Source organism: Erinaceus europaeus, chromosome 15 (assembly GCF_950295315.1).
Source record: "Erinaceus europaeus chromosome 15, mEriEur2.1, whole genome shotgun sequence".
Lineage (NCBI taxonomy): Eukaryota > Metazoa > Chordata > Mammalia > Eulipotyphla > Erinaceidae > Erinaceus > Erinaceus europaeus.
The window spans coordinates 94,819,893-94,843,497 of record NC_080176.1 but is presented as its reverse complement, the minus strand read 5'-3'; the positions used below and the strand labels follow the sequence as shown (position 1 = coordinate 94,843,497).

General features: G+C 51.9%; 1 protein-coding gene across 1 annotated transcript in view; it reads right to left on the bottom strand.

Annotated features, from left to right (window-relative positions):
- The window catches only part of PARD6G (par-6 family cell polarity regulator gamma), a 56,769-nt gene that overhangs the window by 12,643 nt on the left and 20,521 nt on the right, over window positions 1-23,605 (bottom strand). Inside the window, exon 2 of the mRNA XM_007537093.3 lies at window positions 19,603-19,825. Within this exon, the coding sequence (XP_007537155.1) occupies window positions 19,603-19,825 (223 nt within the window). The remainder of the gene's footprint in view (window positions 1-19,602; window positions 19,826-23,605) is intronic.

The window sequence follows — 23,605 nt, the reverse complement described above, 5'->3', positions numbered from 1 at the left end:
CCCAGCCACCAGCCTATCTTCAGCTTGCTATGTCTGGAGGAAGGGTTTGTGCCCAAGCACCACGGGGCAGCACCCTGGATGCCTGGTGGGTGGGGACAGGAGTCAGGAGCCATATTCAAGGCAGCCCCAGCCACTGTCCTCAGCTCAGCAGGCCAGGGGGTGGCTCTGCACGTGCTGCATTTCCATGAGGAAGGCACCACGGGGCAGCACCAGGGGTGGTGCCAGGGGAGCCCACTCCATGGAAAGGGCAGTTGTGGGCTGTCACCCCCTCCCCTCACCCCAGAAATAGAGAATGAAGACAGTGTGCGGAGGAACCGTGTCTGGGCTCATTCTCAGCAAAGGAGAAGGAAAGGGGGGAGGCTTCACGAGTGGTGAAGCAAGGCTGCAGGTGTCTCTGTCTCTGTCTCTCTCTCTCCTCTTTCCCTCTCAATCCTGTCAAAGAAAACAACAATGGAAGTGGCTAGACTGGTAAACTGGGCCATCTACTTGCTTTTCCAGGGTCATGTGAGCCCTCACTAGTGACACGCTGCAAGGTGGTCCATCCTTCCAACTAAAGAGGCCCAGCTCACCATTGCACCCCGTCCTTGGGAGCGGCCAGGGGGGTCACTGCTGTGCCACGTCCCCCAGGCGGCGAGGGAGTGGCACCCCGACCCTCGCCTGCCCATGAGGTGCAGCTGTCCAGGGTCATGGCAGCAGGCAGTGGACTGGGTGGCCAGTGGAGGGCCCTGCTCAATCATTCCACAGGACAGGGAAGAACAGACACAGAAAAACAGGAAGACAAACCACGGAGCAGAGGATATCCAAACCCTCTGACGCATCTGGAAAAGAACGTCCCGCGGAAAGTTTTATCTCTGGGCTCTGAGTGGGGATGGCCAGCGCTGAACTCTGCAGGCATCACAGGATGGTTGAGACGGTTCAGGGCCCGGACACCTGTGGGCTCACGTGGCACTGGACGCGGTGCCCGGACAGGGTCACTCACCACCTGCACGCCAGCACTCGAGTGCCCGGTTCCCGGCAGGCACGCCCAGCGCCTCTCGGCACCTGCAGCCAGACACAGGAAGGCCTGCCCCGAGGGGCAGCCTGGCCGCGCACAGCCAGGAAGAGCTCACAGCCTGGCTCTTGGTGACAGTCACTGGTGGCCTGATGTCCTTGGTCAGCAGTGAGCCAGCTTTGTCTTGGGAGCTGATGGAGGGCTGTGTTATGACCCCGTGGGTAGCCACGGCTGCACTGGGGCTGCTCCAGGACAGCCTCCCAGCCCCAGCTCTGACTGAGGGGCCCCAGGCTACTCAGAGGCCTCTCAGAGGCACTAGAGCAACAGGCCCTGGGGTCAGGCTACAGAGTAGGCGAGGGGAACCAGGCCAAGGGGTGGGCAGGGCAGGGCAGACAGGCTACTCTGCGTCAGGGCCATGGGCAGCGCCCAGAAAGGGGGACTTGGCCATGGGCAGCGCCCAGAGAGGGGGACATGGCCATGGGCAGTGCCCAGAGAGAGAGGGGACATGGCCATGGGCAGCGCCCAGAGAGGGGGACATGGCCATGGGCAGCGCCCAGAGAGGGGGACATGGCCATGGGCAGCGCCCAGAGAGGGGGACATGGCCATGGGCAGCACCCAGAGAGGGGGACATGGCCATGGGCAACGCCCAGAGAGGGGGACATGGCCATGGGCAGCGCCCAGAGAGGGGGACATGGCCATGGGCAGCGCCCAGAGAGGGGGACATGGCCATGGGAAGCGCCCAGAGAGAGAGGGACATGGCCATGGGCAGCGCCCAGAGAGGGGGACATGGCCATGGGCAGTGCCCAGAGAGGGGGACATGACCATGGGCAGCACCCACAAATGGGGGACATGGCCATGGGCAGCGCCCAGAGAGAGGGACATGGCCATGGGCAGCACCCAGAGAGAGGGGACATGGCCATGGGCAGCGCCCAGAGAGGGGAACATGGCCATGGGCAGCGCCCAGAGAGAGGGGACATGGCCATGGGCAGCGCCCAGAGAGGGGGACATGGCCATGGGCAGGAGGCACTTGTCACAAGAGCATGTCAGCAGCGTTTCCATGCACACTGCTTCCTGGAAACTGCATTCTGGCCTGGCGCCTTGGGGGCCCTCAGTGGGCCCTGTCTCTCCCAGGTGGGCTGGCCACGCAGAGTCCACACCCAATATTCACTCTCTACCATCCCTTTGGGTCTGGGCCCCACCGACAAGCAGCCGTGGGGGAAAGCGGTGCAGGATAGCAGGACCATGTCCGGACTGAGGCCCGTGTGAGGCCGTGGGCTCACCAGAAGGGCCAGTGTCCTGGGTGTGGCCCACTGGACACCGGGATTGACCCCTGCAGGCCGGCGAGGGCACATGGTGCAGCCGCACAGGAAGCAGATGCGCAGCTGACACTCATGGGAGGGAACTGTTTGTTTTTAGTGGCTGCGTTCAAAGAGAGGCCCTGTCTGCTCAGGACCATGAGCTTAACAGGAAAAAGCCCCCGCTGAGCCCCTGTGCTGGACCTCATTTCCCGTCAGGGAAGTGGCCTAAATGGCCGTGTGAACGACCACACCTGGAGTCACCTGCAGAATGGCCAGGACCCCAGGCTGGGCTGCTCTGAGACAAGGCCCAGCCACAACAGAGGCCAGATCACCCCACACAGTTCCACTCTGAGGGTCCGAAAAACCACACACAGCACTGAACTCAGAAAAGCACCAGGAGTCTGGAGCAGGACATAGCCAGGGGTCAGCGGGGCCCGTGTGCAGGGTCGAGGTGGCCTGGCTGGGCGTCATCCCAGCCACACCCCAGGCTGGCTGAGCCCTCAGGGAAGCCAGCAGGAGCAGCCTCACAGCTCGTGTGTCTCCACACTGCTCAGTCTTCACAGGTGAGGCTTTGTCCAAGGGCGGAGACCCCATCTTGCCACAGAGGACCACGGCAGTGAACGCCCCGGCTCACCAACTACAGATGCCTGACTCTGAATGCCTCTCAGGAGAAGCCCTGATATGCAGACCCCAAAAGACACACACACACTCATCCAAAGGGACATGTGCACCCCATATTCATAGCAGCATCACTCAGTGACTGAGCACTGGACGCAGCCTAAATGCTCACTCACAGATGATTGCATAAAGAAGTCATTGCTCATAGCTCCCATTAAATATTACTCTGCCATCCAAAAAAAGGCGATCTGTGTGCCTTGAGACAAACACAGATGAAACTGGAGGTGGCGACGCATAGCGAACTAAGCAAAACAAGGACGACTACCAGATGGCTTCACACACTTGCACTTGTAGAAGACAGAGCACTGGCACACAGGAACTTACAAGCAAACAGTTTCTGAAGCTTGTGAGAACTCTAGAGGCTCTCTTTGGGAGGTGGAAGGGTGGGACACTGTAACTATACACCCTACCTAATTAAAAATAATTATAAATGAAGAAAGGAAAAATGCAGGACAGTTTGTGGTGAATGCGAAGGCCAGACGCCAGGTCAGAAAGGGCTGGGCTTGCACGGGCACTGTGGCCGGCCGCCTAACAGCCACGGAGACCGGGCAGAGTCGGCCCCTGGAATGTGCCCACAGGCCCGTCACGCAGCCCTGCGGCCGACTCGCTGTGGCAGAGAGCGTCTGGAATCTGCCGCCGACTGCTCTCTCCGCCTGAAGGCCACAGGAGCTGCTTTCCATGTGGTCTGGATTTTCTTTTCAAATAAGTCATGAGCAGAAAAGGCATTTGAAGAACACAACCGATTTACAAGGTTGAGTGACATATCTGTTAGGTTCTAAAAAGCAAGACGCCAGTCAGCATAGCCCCGAACATGTGAATGAGGCCAGCTCTGCTGTGGGCACTGGCACTGTCTACACTGCAGGGGTCAGTGCAATGGCTCATTACTTTCTACACTCTCGGGGCCAGGGCAGGGCCAGGCCGCCTGAGGGACAGGGCTGCTCCAACAAACTGGAATGTTCTGGATGGTGGGAGGTCTGCTTCCCTCTCAGCGAGCTGAATCAGCACTTTGCTGCCGGGTGCCAGGCCTCTGTCTCTGCAGTCAGAGAATAAAGGGGGCTCTGCAAGCCGGTGGGAAGCAAGGACTTTCGTGTGTCTGTGGATAGCTGGGGGCAGGAGGCTCGCTAGGCTGATTTAGAAAAACCAGTTCTGCTCCCTGCTCTCCCAAACCTCGAGCCTGAGCAACAACTCAGATGAAGGCAGATGGGAGACAGCGTGTAGCCCCCAAACCCAGCGCCTGGTGTGGCCTGCTGAGTGGTGGCGGCCTGGAGTAAAACCCAAACACCTCGGCTCTATTTCCGGGAGTCCCAGAGTGACCGTGAGTGGGATTTACATGCCTACTCCCGCCGGAGCCGGCAGCCACACTCTCTGCCCTTACCTGTTTGGAAACTGCCCTGGGGTTGTACTTTTCCCAGAAACTCAGTTAACTGAGATCACAGCAAGTATCTCCTGCCTCCAGTCATGCCCCTTCAGATAAGACACTTAGAAGCGTGTCTTCCTCACTCCAGGGAAACAAAGAATGTCAGACATCATTAGCAGTTAACAGAAACGTGCAAATGTGCAATGTTGAAGTTGACTTTAAAAGTACACTTGCGTTTTCATCAAGTCTCACATCACCTGCTGAAGCAGAACAAGTGAAAATCAGTTGAGGGGCAGAAGGAGAGGGAGGGCTCAGCGCTGGGCACCGGCTCACAAGCCCGAGACCTGGTTCAATCCTCAGCACTTGGTTTCTCCTTTCTCATAAAATAAATGTTAAAAAAGAAATTCAGCCAGGATTCCTCTAGCTCTGGGCCCGTCTTCCTAAGTAAGGAGAGACTGTGAGGATTTAGCTGACGGCTAAGTGGGGGAGTGAGTGCTTGCCGTTCCTGTCATGCTGTGTTCTGCTTTCTCTTGACCAAGGACCAGCTTCCCCAAAAGTTCCGGGTGTGGGAGGGAGGCAGCTCCTCCACTGTGGCTGAGTCTCAGGCCCAAATGCAGACACAGGCCAGGGCAGCACTAGGCAGGGAGGATGCCTACCTCACAAAGGGACAGGGCTTGGACAGAAGGAGGCAGCTACCTGGGAAGTGCAGGGGAGAAACTTGACAGGCGAATGGACCTCAGGCAGAAATGCCACTGGGAGCCTTAAGGAAAGTGTCCCCTGCCAGGGTCCCAGGAAGAGACATTGTAAGGTGTTCCCAGACTGTTGTCTGAGCTCCAGGTGCAGACCACCCACCATAGGGGTCTGGCCAGGAGCCCTAGAACCCCAGTGTGGCCTAGAAATCGGACTGTATCATAAAGAATACATGGCATTAGAAAGGAGAGTCAGGGCAGGCCTAGGTGGCATAATGATTATGCAAAGTGACTCATGTCTGAGGCTCCAAAGTTCCAAGTTCAATCCCCTGCACCACCCTAGGCTGAGCAGTGCTCGGGTTAAAAGAGAAAAGAAAAAATCATATTGAAACAATGGCCCATACCTTAACAACACTACACCTGCTTTCTTTCCTTGTTTGGTGCTGGGGACTCCGCCTGGCACTCCGGCTGCTCCGCCACCACCCAGCTTTCCACTGGGGACTCAGGATGACTTCACATTCCCACTGTTGCCGGCAGACTTATAGTTTAGAATGTAGGACAGAGAGACAGACAGGGAGAGAGGCGGAGAGAGGGCATAAACCAAAGCACCTGCTGCATATGGTGCTCCCATGTGGGTCCTCACACACTGAGATGGCATCTCCCCACCACACACCTTTCATACTACAGTGTCATGTGAGTATCTATGCCTTAAAATATATATATAGACAGGTCCATGAAGGATGATAAATGACATAGTGGGGGTTGTATTGTTAAATGGGGAACTGGGGAATGTTATGCATGTACAAACTATTGTATTTACTGTTGAACGTAAAACATTAATTCCCCAATAAAGATATAAATTAAAATAATAATAATAACTACAACAATAAAAAATACATATATATATATATAGGAGTCAGACGGTAGCGTAGCGGGTTAAGTGCATGTGGACCGAAGCACAAGGACCGGCGAAAGGATCCCATTTGAGCCCCCGGCTCCCCACCCGCAGGGGAGTCGCTTCACAGGTGGTGAAGTGGGTTTGCAGGTGTCTGTCTTTCTCTCCCCATCTCTATCTTCCTCTTCTCTCTCCATTTCTCTCTGTCTTATCTTAATGATGACATCAATAACAACAATAATAACTACAACAAGGGCAACAAAAGGGAAAATAAATACAAATAAAAAATTAAAAATATATATATATGTGAGAGTCGAAGAGAGAGAGAAGCCAGAGCACCACTCCAGTACACATGGTGCCAGGGATTAAAAGAAGAGTGTCAGGCATACATCCAGTGCTCTACCAGTTGAGTTACTTCCACAAACACTATCAGGCTGGAGTAGTGGCTCTGCCTGTGGACTCTGAGTTATTTCAAAAACTATAAGGGTTACTGCTGGGACTCCATGCCTGCACTACGAATCCACTGCTCCTGGAGCCCTAACTTCTGTCACTTTGACTCTTGCTCTCTACACTTCAGTCACTTTGGGTCTTGCTCTGTACACTTCAGTCACTTTGGGTCTTGCTCTCTACACTTCAGTTACTTTGGGTCTTGCTCTACTACACTTCTGTCACTTTGGGTCTTGCTCTCTACACTTCTGTCACTTTGGGTCTTGCTCTCTACACTTCTGTCACTTTGGGTCTTGCTCTCTACACTTCTGTCACTTTGAGTCTTGCTCTCTACACTTCTGTCACTTTGAGTCTTGCTCTCTACACTTCTGTCACTTTGGGTCTTGCTCTCTACACTTCTGTCACTTTGGGTCTTGCTCTCTACACTTCTGTCACTTTGGGTCTTGCTCTCTACACTTCTGTCACTTTGGGTCTTGCTCTCTACACTTCTGTCACTTTGGGTCATGCTTTCTACACTTCTGTTACTTTGGATTTTTCTCTCTACACTTCAGTCACTTTGGCTCTTACTCTCTACACTTCTGTCACTTTGGGTCTTGTTCTACTACACTTCTGTCACTTTGGGTCTTGCTCTCTACACTTCTGTCACTTTGGGTCTTGCTCTACTACACTTCTGTCACTTTGGGTCTTGCTCTCTACACTTCCGTCACTTTGGGTCTTGCTCTGTACACTTCTGTCACTTTGGGTCTTGCTCTCTACACTTCTGTCACTTTGGGTCTTGCTCTACTACACTTCTGTCACTTTGGGTCTTGCTCTCTACACTTCCGTCACTTTGGGTCTTGCTCTCTACACTTCTGTCACTTTGGGTCTTGCTCTGTACACTTCTGTCACTTTGGCTCTTGCTCTCTACACTTCTGTCACTTTGGGTCTTGCTCTCTACACTTCCGTCACTTTGGGTCTTGCTCTCTACACTTCCGTCACTTTGGGTCTTGCTCTACTACACTTCCGTCACTTTGGGTCTTGCTCTCTACACTTCTGTCACTTTGGGTCTTGCTCTCCTACACTTCCGTCACTTTGGGTCTTGCTCTCCTACACTTCCGTCACTTTGGGTCTTGCTCTCTACACTTCTGTCACTTTGGGTCTTGCTCTCCTACACTTCTGTCACTTTGGGTCTTGTTCTCTACACTTCTGTCACTTTGGCTCTTGCTCTCTACACTTCTGTCACTTTGGGTCTTGCTCTCTACACTTCTGTCACTTTGGGTCTTGCTCTGTACACTTCTGTCACTTTGGGTCTTGCTCTCTACACTTCTGTCCCTTTTTGGCTCTTGCTCTCTACACTTCTGTCACTTTGGGTCTTGCTCTCTACACTTCTGTCACTTTGGCTCTTGCTCTCTACACTTCTGTCACTTTGGCTCTTGCTCTCTACACTTCTGTCACTTTGGGTCTTGCTCTCTACACTTCTGTCACTTTGGGTCTTGCTCTGTACACTTCTGTCACTTTGGGTCTTGCTCTCTACACTTCTGTCACTTTGAGTCTTGCTGTCTTCACTTCTGTCACTTTGGCTCTTGCTCTCTACACTTCTGTCACTTTGGCTCTTGCTCTCTACACTTCTGTCACTTTGGGTCTTGCTCTCTACACTTCAGTCACTTTGGGTCTTGCTCTCTACACTTCAGTCACTTTGGGTCTTGCTCTCTACACTTCTGTCACTTTGGCTCTTGCTCTCTACACTTCTGTCACTTTGGCTCTTGCTCTCTACACTTCTGTCACCTTGGCTCTTGCTTTCTACACTTCTGTTACTTTGGTGGGCCGAGGCCTCATCCATGTGCAGTCTCACAACTACCTGACTGGCTTTCCTCATTTAGAGACACAAAGAGGAAGAATCACACAGCATGACAGCTTCCTCCAGTGTCCACGCATTGCTACGTGGTGCTAGGGCTTGAAGTGGGGCCACATGTACCCAACCAAGACAGCTGCTTCTGCATTCCTGCTCTCTGCTTTTTACATCTTTACTGAGACAGTCAGATGACCTCCGCACAGTGTGGTGGGTAGGGGTCCTGACCTCCTTGCTGTTGAAGACATGAACCAATTTTGATAGTCTCTCTCGGGGGATTGGTTTCAGGTCCCTGCAGACTATAAAGTGCTTGAGAGACAGCCCTCTGTGCCTGCAGATTCCTGCATTTGGAGTGATCCATGGTGGCTGGACTTGAAGGAGAAAGCCCACAAAGCCCAGACTGTAGTCTGCCCGCCCTTGTGTTCTCCCACTGAAAGAATGCAGCTCAATGGCCACATATTTACTTAATTATTTTAATTTAATTTTAAGCTTCATTTTATTGTTTTATTAGAGCTCTGCTCTGCTCTGCCTCATGGTGGTATTGGGGATTGAACCCAGAACTTCAGAGCCTCCGGTATGATAATCTTTTGTAGAACCATTATGCTGTCTCTACAGTCCTGTTTATGCTTTGTAGTGATTTATTTTTATGAGATAAGGGTAGGCTCTCGAGCACACACACACACACACACACACACACACACACACCACTACTCAGCTCAGCTCTGGCACTTATGGGCTCAAGTATGCACGTCCTGTGCTCTGATGCACTGAGCTGTCAGTCAGGCCCAGTCACTTGTGTGATCAGGGAGCTGTGAGCATTCAGCTATTCTCCACAGGATCCTCCTCAGTCAGAGGCAGGCATCCCCCACGGGCAGACTCCTCTGGGGACTCTGACATTCTGGAGGCTGCTGGGAGCTTGTTGGGGGGAGGGGGCTTGGCTTGGGCATTTGGGGAGAGGGGACCGGGCATTCAGGGAGATGTCAACTCTCACAGGATCCCCTTGGTGCCCGATATCTACTCCCAGCCCCTGCACTCGGGGAGCCTGTCCTGCTTCAGAGGGTCCTGGGGAGACCCCTCCCCAAGTATCTGCCCCTCCTAGGGGCCTCGTCCGGGGCAGAGCATCCATTTCCCACTGGGCCCCACGTGGGAGCCAGATGTGATGACAGGGAGGATGTTCAGAGACAGCCAGACATAAGGAAGATGCAAGTGACCTTTAGCCCAGAGACAGGCTCAGAAGAACGTACGAGATCCCATGTGACAGCCATATGAGAGAGGACCAAGACCCCATGTGACACTCAGGTGACCTCAGAGTGGACCTGACACCCTATGTAACAGCCATGTGACCTCCGAGTGGACCAAGACCCAACGTGACACTCAGATGACCTCAGAGTGGACCTGACACCCCAGATGACCCCCAGGTGACTTCAGAGGGGACCTGAAACCACATGTGACACTCAGGTGACCTCAGAGTGACCCCAGGTGACCTCAGAGAGAACTCAGACCCCATGTGACCCCCAGATGACCTCATAGGGGACCTGAGACCCCATGTGACTCCCCAGTCAGAATGACAACACTGACAAAGCCAGACACAACACCAAAACAGAGCATACCTAAAAAGGGGGAACCCGATTTCCACACTGAGCCCAGTATAGATGCAAGTGTTTAGTGTTCACCAAAGATCCACACTGCCTATAAGGAAACAAAAATAGGCCCCAGTGAGGGGGAGACAGCAAAATGGTTATGCAAAGAGACTCTGATGCCTGAGGTTTCCAAGTCCCAGGTTCAATCCCCTGTACCACCATAGGCCAGAGCTGAGCAGTGCTCTGGTAAAAATAAATAAATAAAAAATTTGGGGCCAGGTGGTAGTGTATCAGGTTAAGCGCACATGGTGCCAAGCACAAGGACTAATATAAGGATCCCAGTTTGAGCCCCCGGCTCCCCACCTGCAGGGGGGTTCACTTCACAGGCAGTGAAGCAGGTCTGCAGGTGTCTATATTTCTCTCCCCGTCTCTGTCTTCTCCATAGCTCTCAATTTCTCTCTGTCCTATCCAACAGTAACAATAATAACAACAAGGGCAACAAAAATGGGAAGAAAATGGCCTCGAGGAGCAGTGGATTCAGAGTGCAGGCATGAGCCCCAGTGGTAACCCTGGAGGCAAAATACACATATGCCCTATTAGAAAAAATCTGACAAGATCTGCTTCTGAAAGGCTCGTGGAAGACATATTAGACAAAGATTTTAAAGCAACTACCACAAAGGTGCCAGAAGAAGGAAGAGGTGGAAGGAGTAAAAAAACATGAAGTAACAAAATAGGACTATTAATAAAGACAGAAACACCTCAAAAGCAATCAACACGAAATCCTAGAGCAGAAAGTACAATCCCAGAAAAGCAGACTTGACTGCAGGGAGGCAAAGCCGGTGGGCGTGTGGACAGGACAGAGGATACTCCAGGCCGAGGGCTGGAAGTAACGGAGCGAGGACAGCACACCGTGCCAGTGCCACGTGGATCACAGTCACCAGTTCCAGCAGACCCACTGCACAGAGAAACGTTCAGAAAGAATGCGTGAAAACTCCCCAGTTTGACAGAAGATGATGTGAAATGCAGGAAACCTAGTGAGCTCCAGTGAGAGGCCCCAGAGAGGCCCATGCTGAGACAGGGCAGCGACGCTGGGGGCTCACAGATGCAAAGGGAGCCACCACACACCAGGCAGCACCACACACCAGCAGCACTGTCCTCAGGGACTGTGGGCCACAGGGTGCGGGCCACAGGGCGCAGGTCACATGCCATTGGTCCAGGCCATCTAGAGTCCTGCGTCTGGCACACTGTTTGGGGTGAAATCCAGACACCCCAGACAAGGAACAGCTGGAGGTCTGTGACTGCGGCTGCTGCCCTGGGGGCCTGCAGGTGAGCCGGGCGGGCAGGGACAGAGCTGTCTCTTCTAGGAAAAGCGGTACGAAGAAACAAGCCGACAAGCCAGCAGTAAAGTCAGCACACACGCAGGCCAGTGCTACCACTTTAGCGTTACGTGTGATCTCCAAAAGAAAACAGCCACAATGTACAAAAGGCAAATAAAGGCAAGTCTCACTACAAGAATACAAGACGCAAAAGGAGAGAGTGCAGAAAATAAGAGATAAAAAGCTGTAAGGCGTACAGAGACGCAGAAAATAAGAGATAAAAAGCTGTAAGGCGTACAGAGACGCAGAAAATAAGAGATAAAAAGCTGTAAGGCGTACAGAGACGCAGGAAATAAGAGATAAAAAGCTGTAAGGCGTACAGAGACGCAGAAAATAAGAGATAAAAAGCTGTAAGGCGTACAGAGACGCAGAAAATAAGAGATAAAAAGCTGTAAGGCGTACAGAGACGCAGAAAATAAGGGATAAAAAGCTGTAAGGCGTACAGAGAATGCAGAAAATAAGAGATAAAAAGCTGTAAGGCGTACAGAGATGCAGAAAATAAGAGATAAAAAGCTGTAAGGCGTACAGAGACGCAGAAAATAAGAGATTAAAAAGCTGTAAGGCGTACAGAGACGCAGAAAATAAGGGATAAAAAGCTGTAAGGCGTACAGAGACGCAGAAAATAAGGGATAAAAAGCTGTAAGGCGTACAGAGACGCAGAAAATAAGAGATAAAAAGCTGTAAGGCGTACAGAGACGCAGAAAATAAGAGATAAAAAGCTGTAAGGCGTACAGAGACGCAGAAAATAAGAGATAAAAAGCTGTAAGGCGTACAGAGACGCAGAAAATAAGAGATAAAAAGCTGTAAGGCGTACAGAGACGCAGAAAATAAGGGATAAAAGCTGTAAGGCGTACAGAGACGCAGAAAATAAGAGATAAAAAGCTGTAAGGCGTACAGAGACACAGAAAATAAGAGATAAAAAGCTGTAAGGCGTACAGAGAATGCAGAAAATAAGAGATAAAAAGCTGTAAGACATACAGAGATGCAGGAAATAAGAGATAAAAAGCTGTAAGGCATACAGAGATGCAGAAAATAAGAGATAAAAAGCTGTAAGGCATACAGAGACACAGAAAATAAGAGATGATAAAAAAAGCTGTAAGGCATACAGAGACGCAGGAAATAAGAGATAAAAAGCTGTAAGGCGTACAGAGACGCAGAAAATAAGGGATAAAAAGCTGTAAGGCGTACAGAGACACAGAAAATAAGAGATAAAAAGCTGTAAGGCATACAGAGACGCAGAAAATAAGAGATAAAAAGCTGTAAGGCATACAGAGACGCAGAAAATAAGAGATGATAAAAAAGCTGTAAGGCATACAGAGACGCAGAAAATAAGAGATAAAAAACTGTAAGGCGTACAGAGACGCAGAAAATAAGAGATAAAAAGCTGTAAGGCGTACAGAGACGCAGAAAATAAGGGATAAAAAGCTGTAAGGTGTACAGAGATGCAGAAAATAAGGGATAAAAAGCTGTAAGGCGTACAGAGACGCAGAAAATAAGGGATAAAAAGCTGTAAGGCGTACAGAGACGCAGAAAATAAGAGATAAAAAGCTGTAAGGCGTACAGAGACGCAGAAAATAAGAGATAAAAAGCTGTAAGGCGTACAAAGATGCAGAAAATAAGAGATAAAAAGCTGTAAGGCATACAGAGACGCTGCACAAAGACAGAAAAAAGTCCCTCTTTACCATAAAACTCTGTTTTATCTTAAAATACTTATTTCAACAAGAGAGGAAGAGAGATACCAGAGCACCCCTCTGGGACACACAGTGCCAAGGGTCAAATCTGGAACCTCATGCCTGCAAGACCTGTACTCTAGCCACTAGGCTGTAGCCCCAGCTGAACACAGTGTGAATAGACTGGACTCTGTAACAAAGACAGCTTGGCAGACTGCATAACAACACATACCCCACTAACTGCTGGCCAAAGAAACTTACTTGAGATTGATAGCAAGCAGGTTCAAAGTGAAAGGTGGAAAGAGACTACTCACGTAAACAGTCACACAAGTGAGCTGGATAGGTATACCCACATCAAAACAGACTTCAAGCAAAACAGAAACCAAGAATGCCAGCATACAAACATTCCCATCCCACAAAAAGACAGAAACCATAAACACCTGCAGATCTAAGGACATATGAAGCAAAACCCCACATATTTCCTTTTCCCTCTCCCTCTCTCTTTCTCCCTCTCCTCCCACCAAGGTTATTGCTGGGGTTAGGTGCTAACATCATGACTCCACTGCTCCCATCAGTCATATTTTTTTCTTTATGACAGAGACAGAGAGAAGTGGAGGGAGAGAAAGACAGACAGCTGCAGCTCTGCTCACTGCTAGTGAAGATTCCTCCTGCAGGTGGGAACCAGGGGCTTGACCCATGTCTTTGAGTGTGGTGATGTGCATGCACTTGACTGAGTGAGTCACCACCAGGCCTCCCAAACAGATATATTTGACAGGAAAAATAGACAGCTGGAGACTTCACTACCACAACAGTGGACACAACACCACACGGAAGATAAGCAGAGGAGTCAGCACAACAAACCAACTGCATCTGATTGTCACACAGAACACTCCACCAACAATAGCAAATATTGTCTCCAGAGAACTCGGGACATTTTCCAAGACATCATAATTCAGGCAACAAAGTAAGTCTCAGATATAAAAAGACAAACATCATACAAAGTATTATCTCTGATGGCAATAGGATGAAGATGGAATCACATGCATACACACACACACACACACACACACACACAAACAAAACAAAAAACCTAGAAAATTCACAAAACCATGGCATTTTCAGACAGTGGGCCAAATAAGGATCCTAAGGAATCTGGAAAATACTTAGTGATGAGTAAGATGAAAGACAACATATCAAAGCTATATAGTGAAAGAAACCACTGCCGAGGGGAGAGTCACAGCAAAATGCTTTCATTAAACAAGAAAGATTTAGGGGAATCAGGCGGTAGTGCAGCGGGTTAAGCGCACGTGGCACAAAGCGTTAATGGACGGGCATAAGGATCCTGGTTCAAGCCCCCGGCTCCCCACCTGCAGGGGAGTTGCTTTACAGGTGGTGAAGCAGGTCTGCAGGTGTCTGTCTTTCTCTCCCCCTCTGTCTTACCCTCCTCTCTCCATTTCTCTCTGTCCTATCCAACAACAACAACAACAATAATAGTAACTACAACACTGATGGACAACAAGGGCAGCAAAAGGGAAAAAATGGCCTCCAGGAGCAGTGGATTTGTAGTGCAGGCATCGAGCCCCAGCAAAAACCCTGGGGGGAAAAGAGAGAGAGAAGACTAAAATCAGAAAAGGAGCTTGAATCACTACCACTTCTATACAAGTAAGAAGGAATTTAAAAGTACTATGAATGGGAGTCGGGCGGTTCTTCTTCTAGCGTTTGCCCTTCTTCCGTAGCCAGTCAACAGCGTCAGGTTGAGCCTGATATAAGGTTTCGAGACCTCCTCTGAATCTGGAGAGGTGGCAGTCGTTGACTATGTGGGTCATAGTCTGTCTGGAACCGCAGGGGCAGTTCGGGTCGTCTCTGGCTCCCCAGCGATGGAACATAGCGGCGCACCGGCCATGGCCTGTTCGATAGCGATTGAGGAGGGCCCGATCATAACGTGCCAGGTCAAAGCCAGGTTGATGCTTGCAGGGGTCTGTGATGAGGTGTTTGTTCTTGACCTCAGCTGACTGCCAACTCTGTTTCCAAGAGACTGGAACAGAGAAGTTCAGTGTAGGCGTAGGGGACCAGATTGGGTGACGAGACGTCAAGCATTGGGCAGGGTGGGCAAAGATATCCACATATATTGGCAGGTCCGGTCGAGCGTAGACGTGGGAAATGAACTTAGATGATGCCGCATCCCGACGAATATCTGGCGGGGCGATGTTGCTAAGAACTGGCAGCCATGGAACCGGGGTGGAATGGATGGTTCCAGAAATTATCCTCATGGAGGAATATAATTTGGAATCGACCAAGTGGACATGGGGGCTACGGAACCATACTGGGGCACAGTATTCTGCAGTGGAATAGCATAATGCCAGAGATGATGATTGCAGTGTGGAAGTGCTCGCGCCCCATGAGGAGCTGGCCAGTCTTGCAATGATGTGATTCCTCGCGCCCACCTTTGCTGCAGTTTTTATGAGATGTTCGTGAAATGACAGGGTGCGATCGAGAGTAACGCCAAGATAGACTGGCTGGGCTTCATGCCGGATTCTCATATCGCCAAGCTGCACATTAAGCTCATGCGAGACCGAGGCATGGTGTAGATGGAAAACAGATGATACCATTTTTGCAGTGCTAGGGATTAGTCGCCACTTTTTACAGTAATCAGATATCAGAGACATGTCTTTCGTGAGTGTTTCCTCGAGGATGTCGAACTTGGATGCCTGAGTTGCACAGCAGATGTCATCGGCGTAGATGAACTTCCTTGAAGAAGTTTCTGGGAGGTCATTGATGTAAATAGTAAATAGCGTAGGAGCCAGAACAGAGCCCTGGGGGAGGCCACTTGAGACAAGTCTCCATCTGCTAGACTTGTCACCCAGATGCACCTGGAATCTTCTGTTTTGGAGAAGAAACGATATAGTGTTGGCCACCCATGGAGGCAGGCATCTTGAGATCTTGACCAGGAGACCACGGTGCCAGACCGTGTCATAGGCTGCTGTGAGATCAACAAAGACAGCACCTGTCTTTAAATTCTTCTGGAATCCATTCTCAATGTAAGTTGAGAGGGCCAGGGCTTGTTCGCAGGTAGATCTTCCTGGGCGGAAACCAGCTTGGGTGGGTGATAGGAATTTCTCTGTAAGATGAGAAATACGTGACAGAAGCAGCCTCTTGAGGAGTTTGTAACACACAGAGAGGAGAGAAATTGGTCTATAGCTGGCGGCCAGTGTTGGGTCTTTCTTTGGTTTCAAAACCGCTATAATCTTCGCGCGACGCCAAACTTTGGGCAGAGACTCAGATTCCAAGATGTGGGACAGGAATGAAGCGAGCCACTTCTTTGCCACGGGACCCAGGTTAAGAATGAGTTCTGGGGTGATGTTATCATAGCCAGCAGCTGTTCCCGGTTTAACCCTCTTCAAAGCATCTTCCAGTTCAGACAGTGTAAAGGGAGAGAGTTTTGGAGATGAACAAGATAACCGGAAGTGGGATGACCACTCATGGGAAATTTTGGGCGCTAGCGCAGCGGGTTAAGTGCACGTGGTGCAAAGAGCAAGGACCTGTGTAAGGATCCCAGTTCAAGTCCCCGGCTCCCCACCTGCAGGGGAGTCGCTTCCCAGGCGGTGAAGCAGGTCTGCAGGTGTCTGTCTTTCTCTCCCTCTCTCTGTCTTCCCCTCCTCTCTCCATTTCTCTCTGTCCTATCCAACAAGGACAACAATAAGAATAACTACCTCAATAAAACAACAAGGGCAACAAAAGGTAAAATAAATAAATACATATATTTAAAAAAGAAAGAAATAGACAATCTAATTGATGTATATAACCTGTAAGATTGAATAAGTAACCAAAAAAATCTTAACAAAACACTGGACCTGGTGGCATTTTTACTGGTAAATTATACCAACTATTAAAGAACTGATATCAGACCTTCTCAAACTTTCCCCCAAGTTTAAGAATACTTTATTTTTTTAAAAGATTTTATTTATTTATTGATGAAAAAGACAGGAGAGAGAGAAAGAACCAGACATCACTCTGGTATATGTGCTGCTGGGGATCGAACTCAGGGCCTCATGCCTGAGAGTCCAATGCTTTATCTGTTGCGCCACCTCCCGGACCACTGTAATACTTTCTAAACTAATGTAGTCAGCTAACCCTAACATCAAAGTCAGATAAAGACACTACCAAAAATACTCCAATCTAAACTTCCTTGTGAACAACAATGCAAAAGTCCCCAAGAAAATGCTAGTGAAGAGGGTTCAGCATCATTTTAAAAGGATTATACACTAAAACCAAGTGAGTTCAACGCAAGAAACTGGATCAATATAGTATATCACATCCACACAAGAGAAAAAAAAACACATGACAATGCCAACTGATGCAAGAAAAAGCACATGAGAAAATTAAACACCTTTTCATGGTGGAAGAAAAGTAGTCAACAGAGCAGAAATAGAAGGAGCTTCGTACACATAACAAAAGTCACTTATGAAAAGCTCCCAGGAAACACAGGAAGGACAGAAGGCATTCCTCAGCCCTCACAAACAGGCCTGCACGCTCAGCACCTGGAGTCAACACAGAACTGGAAGACCCAGCCAGATACTAGGCAAGAAAAGTAGCAAGAGGCATCTAAAGTGGAAATGAAGAACTAAAAGTACGAGTCTGCAGTGGTGATCTAATCCTTAGAAAATCCTGAAGGTTCCGCAAAACAGCTGTTAGGACAGAAAAAGTTAGCAGCAGGATACAAAGTCAACACAAAAGTCAGTGAGACTTAAAATAAACACTAAAAACTGATCCCTGGGAGAAGTTAAAGACACAAATAAATGGAAGCATGTCCCGTCCATGGGGTGGAGGATTCAGCATGGTTGAAATGTCAGTGCTACCCACAAGGCTATACATAGTGGCACCGTGTCTGCCAAGTCCTTAATGGGGTTTCTGCAAATAGAGACACACGCCCTTGACACTTGGTCCTTTCGGGGTGCTGAGACTACCACTGGTCTCCCCAGGGCTGAGGGCCAGGCATGCAGATTTGGGGCAATTTCCCGGCTCAGTCTGAGCACCGTCCAGGGGGCTCCTGACAGCCAGGAGAGAACACCAGGACTGCTAGGGGAAAGTTCTGGAGGGCGTCTGATGCCACAGGCCAGACAAGGGCGGGGTGGAGGTAAGTGGCCTCAAGCAGCGACATTGCTGTTAGCTGTGGGCTGTCACTGGGGGCAGAGGGAGGAGGAGACAAAAGACAGGGTGAGGCTGGAAGCCCACTCCCTCCAACTTCCCAAATCACCTCACTTCTATGTATCAGCAGAATGGCCGCCAAGTGTCATGGCCCCTCCTGAAGGCAGAGTGTTGGCAGAGGGACCTGCCACCCACCACACCCTGCGCCACACCAGCTCCTCTGACAGAGGACAGGCTGGGTGCACCTGCAGCCAAGGGCATCCACACTCTTCCCCATGGTGTAAACACCATGGCTGGGGGCTGCAGCAAGGCTGGGGTCCCAGGGATAGAGAGCCCCCCTGTGAGCAGACAGGGGGCCAAACAGAGCAGGAAGGACAGAGGACAAGAGGGACAGCGGACAGATGGGGGCAGAAGGGGCAGGGGACAGGTAGGGGCAGGAGGGACAGAGGACAGATGGGGGCAGAAAGGGCAGAGGACAGATGGTGGGACAGGAAGGACAGGAGGGACAGGGAACAGGAGGGACAGAGAACAGATGGGGACAGGAGGGACAGAGAACGGACAGGGAGCAGGAGAGATGGAGGGTGAGGAAGGAAGGAACACGGGGTTGGGGTGGGGTGGGCTGAGGACAGGCAGGGACATGGCTGAGGGGACAGGGCAGGGACACGGAGCTGAGGGTGACAGCCGAGGGCAGGCAGGGCGTGTGAGCTAGCAGCCTTGGGAGGTGGGGGCCTGGGAACAGCAAACCGAGGGTCTGCTCCAGGTGGGCTGCGGTGGGGAGTGGACGCCTGCAGCCTCTGGGGAAGCTGGCGCCAGGCCCCTTGGTGAGGGAGGGACAGCTGTGTTGACTTTCATGGTCAGCAGGACGCGCCCAGCAAACCCCGGAGGCAGAGCTGTCTGATGCGCAGCCAGTGGGGTCTGAGGCCAGGTCAGCGGGCCTCCCCAGCCCCCCAGCATGGACACTGGATGCAGAGCAGGGCCTGGGCCCATCACCACAACTGGAGGCATCTCAGCTGCCCACGATGCCTCTGTGGGCCTTTCTAGAGGTCCCCACCCCAGCCTCGCCCACAGCCCCACGGGTAGGCGACGTCACCCTGCCAGGCCCCTCGGCCGCTGCGCTCCTGATGGTGGCCAGTGCCAGATGGGGGCTCAGGAGGGGCTGAGTGACCACAAGCAGAGGCTGCTGAGGGCAGCTTGCTCTGCTGGCGCTTCATGGTGTCCCCGGGGCAGCTTTTTCAGATACAGAAGGGTGGGGAGGGACGAACCAAAGCACTGGGTTCCTGCCCTACATGGGGCCGGGCTCAGGCTGCCTCTCTGGGTTGTGTCAGCTCTCCAGTGCTCACAGACAAGAACCCGGGCCCCATGGCGGCTCTGAGGTGGCTGCCACGGCCACAGTGAGTCACACGGCCGCCCTCCCACAGCCTCCAACAGTGATTTTCTCTCAGAGGTGCTGTGTGGGCAGCTCACCAGAGCCCCCAGCTCCTGCTTCAGTCCACTGTGGACACACGGCAGCCTCACGCTTCCCCAGACACTGGCCGTCCAGCCTGGACCCTGGTCCAGCCGGCACATCAGGCGTGGGCTCTCCTGCAGCGGGTGGGGAGCAGGGGGAGGACTCAGCCCTGGCCGAGTGGATGCCCAAGGGGCTCAGTACCTCGCTTCTGGATGAAGACGCGCAGAAGAGGGTTGGCGCTGGACACGGCCTTGCAAAAGTTGTCGTCGTTGTTGATGGGCAGCAGGTCACCGTGCACGTCTGCATAACCGATGGTCACCTCCGTGTTGGACAGGAGGTGGGTGTGCACCACCAGCTGGTAGAAATCCTCAAACCGGCCGGGCTTGTGCCGGTCCAGGGAGAACCTCCGGAATTCAGCTCCAAACTGCAAGGCAAGAGACAGGCCATGTCACAGCAGGAAAGGCAGCAGAGGAGGGTGAACACTAGGCCCAGGAGGAGCCCTGCCCACAGGAGGGCCAAGAATGGGGCCCACAGGAGGGCCATGCACAGGGGCCACAGGAGGACTGTCCATGGGGCCCACAGGAGGGCTGTCCACGGGGCCCACAGGAGGGCTGTCCACGGGGCCCACAGGAGGACTGTTCACGGGGCCCACAGGAGGACTGTCCATGGGGCCCACAGGAGGGCTGTCCACGGGGCCCACAGGAGGGCTGTCCACGGGGCCCACAGGAGGACTGTCCATGGGGCCCACAGGAGGACTGTCCACGGGGCCCACAGGAGGGCTGCCCACGGGGCCCACAGGAGGGCTGCCCATGGGGCCCACAGGAGGGCTTTCCATGGGGCCCACAGGAGGGCTGCCCATGGGGCCCACAGGAGGATTGTCCACGGGGCCCACAGGAGGACTGTCCACAGGGCGCACAGGAGGGCTGTCCATGGGGCCCACAGGAGGACTGTCCATGGGGCCCACAGGAGGACTGTCCATGGGGCCCACAGGAGGGCTGTCCACAGGGCCCACAGGAGGGCTGCCCATGGGGCCCACAGGAGGGCTGCCCATGGGGCCCACAGGAGGACTGTCCATGGGGCCCACAGGAGGGCTGTCCACGGGGCCCACAGGAGGGCTGCCCATGGGGCCCACAGGAGGGCTGTCCATGGGGCCCACAGGAGGACTGTCCACGGGGCCCACAGGAGGGCTGTCCATGGGGCCCACAGGAGGGCTGTCCATGGGGCCCACAGGAGGGCTGTCCACGGGGCCCACAGGAGGGCTGTCCACGGGGCCCACAGGAGGGCTGTCCACGGGGCCCACAGGAGGGCTGCCCACGGGGCCCACAGGAGGACTGTCCACGGGGCCCACAGGAGGGCTGTCCACGGGGCCCACAGGAGGACTGTCCACGGGGCCCACAGGAGTGCTGTCCATGGGGCCCACAGGAGGGCTGCCCATGGGGCCCACAGGAGGGCTGCCCACGGGGCCCACAGGAGGGCTGTCCACGGGGCCTACAGGAGGGATGTCCATGGGGCCCACAGGAGTGCTGTCCATGGGGCCCACAGGAGGGCTGCCCATGGGGCCCACAGGAGGGCTGCCCATGGGGCCCACAGGAGGGCTGTCCACGGGGCCCACAGGAGGGCTGTCCACAGGGCCCACAGGAGGGCTGTCCAGCCTTGCATGGGGCCCACAGGAGGACTGTCCACTGGAACAAGCAGGAGGGTTGTCCACAGGGCCCATCAGGGCCTCCCACTCCCACCCCTACCCTGCACAGGGTTCTGGTTCTGGTTCTGGCCCAGATTAGCAGATCCCCCGCTCCAGAAATGCCAGGGTTCTCCTATAGCCCTGGCTCATGTCACAGAGCATCAGCCAGCTTCCACAAGAGGCCTTGCCACCTCCCACAAGCCTGCTGAGGGTTCACAGGCTGCTGCCCCCACACAGCCAGGGACCCGCTACCCAGCAGGAAGGACCGCCTTCTAAACACACAACATCAAAATGTCAGAAAAGTAGCCTTGAAGTCATCTGGACATTCAGTCAACCAGTCAAAGCAAACCAGCTCAAATCACAAAGCATGTGGTTCTCAAAGGTGAGCAGATGTGGAGGTTGTGCTGGACTGGGCTGGTACTGGGTACGAGCAGGCGGGACGTCCCCTCAGACCCTGCCGTGTGGTCTCCATGCACCACAGCTGGGCCACGAGCCGCTCACACACGAGGGTGGCTGCTGCCTCTGCCTTCAGAACCGTTAGTCAGACAGCAGAGACTGTTTTCCTAATAGCCAGTGCCACCAACGAAGGAGCTGGTAGGACAACCCAGCACCACAGCCTTGGGACACATGAAACCGAGCAGATGAGTAGCTATGATGGCAGGGCGGCAGAACCCAAGACAAGAGGCTCCCAATTCTTTGCTTCCAACCAAATTGAAAGCCGTTCTCACTGAACTGCCAGCTCACAGACTGCCAGAAATAGCAGTAATGACAGACCACCTGTGGCTATTTATTTTGGGACCATGGCTTGGAGAGTACAGGCTGGCACCATCTTATTCATAGACAAGCTCTCTGTGCTGACTCCACACGAGAAGGCAAAGGAGCCCCGCTGCCCTGCTGTGCCAGCAGGACACATATTCCACACATCACAGCTCAGAAATGTCGTCTGGGGACCGTTCAGACTGCTTAGTACACCTTAAAGCTGTGCTCCAACAGTGACTTAACAAGTCAGGGAGGGAGTCGGGCGGTAGTGCAGTGGGTTAAGCGCAGGTGATGCAAAGCGCAAGGACTGGCGTAAGGATCCCGGTTCGGGCCCCCGGCTCCCCACCTGCAGGGGAGTTGCTTCACAGGCAGTGAAGCAGGTCTGCAGGCGTCTGTCTTTCTCTCCCCCTCTCTGTTTTTCCCTCCTCTCTCCTATTTCTCTCTGTTCTATCCAACAACGACGACATCAAGAACTACAACAATAAAACAACAAGGATGACAAAGGGAAATAAATAAATAAAATAAATATTTTTTAAGAAGTCAGGGATTCAGTGTAGAAACTTCTTACTATGAAGTTCTTATTTTTACTCATGACATTCTATTTGTCGAATAACTGTGACGAATATTGATACATTCCACAAAATCGGGCTTCTCAGTCATTCTGAGTCCACTGCTGACCAGTGTAAGTGACAACAGCATTGCCAGTGTCCTCTCCACCATGCAAAACATCAGAAAGTGACTCAGAAATACGGGGGTCGGGTGGTAGCGCAGCAGGTTAAGCGCAGGTGACACAAAGCACAAGGACCGGTGTAAGGATCCCAGTTTGAGCCCCCAGCTCCCCACCTGCAGGGGAGTCGCTTCACAGGCGGTGAAGCAGGTCTGCAGGTGCCTGTCTTTCTCTCCCCTCTCTGTCTTCCCCTCCTGTCTTCATTTCTCTCTGTCCTATCCAACAAAGATGACAGCAATAACTACAACAATAAAACAAGGGCAACAAAAGGATACGTGTGTGTGTGTGTATACATATACATATATATATATATGAAATACTTTTCAGAAATGAAACCTTATAGGCAGGAGAAAAAATATCCTACTTCAACTTATGTATATATTTATGCTGTGGAGATATAGGCTAGTCAAGCGTAATTAATCAGAATAAAAGAAGAGAACTGAATCTTGGGGTAACGTAGTAGAAACAAAAGACTAAGAGAAAACGGATTTTGTAGCATTGCTGCTCATCCAAATGGGACTTGCTAGCTCTGTCTTTATTTGTTTACTTATTTATTTTTTAATATTTATTTATTTTCCCTTTTGTTATCCTTGTTTTTTATTGTCGTTGTAGTTATTATTATTGTTGTTACTGGTGTTGTCATTGTTAGATAGGACAGAGAGAAATGGAGAGAGGAGGGGAAGATAAAGAGGGGGAGAGAAAGACAGACACCTGCAGACCTGATTCACTGCCTGTGAAGCGACTCCCCTGAAGGTGGGGATCCGGGGGCTCAAACCGGGACCTTTATGCCGGTCCTTATGCTTTGCGCCACCTGCACTTAACCTGCTGTGCTACCGCCCAACTCCTGCTAGTTCTATTTTAAAGCACAAGTGGTAGTATCAAATCATGGTGGCACTTAGTTATTTTTAAAATTGATTATTTAAAAAAAATCATATGATGAAATATTTTAAGTAAAATATTTGTAGCACACTGGAAATCATATCCTTTGCAACTTTATTTTTATCACAAAAATTTAGATGCCAACTTAAAAATACATT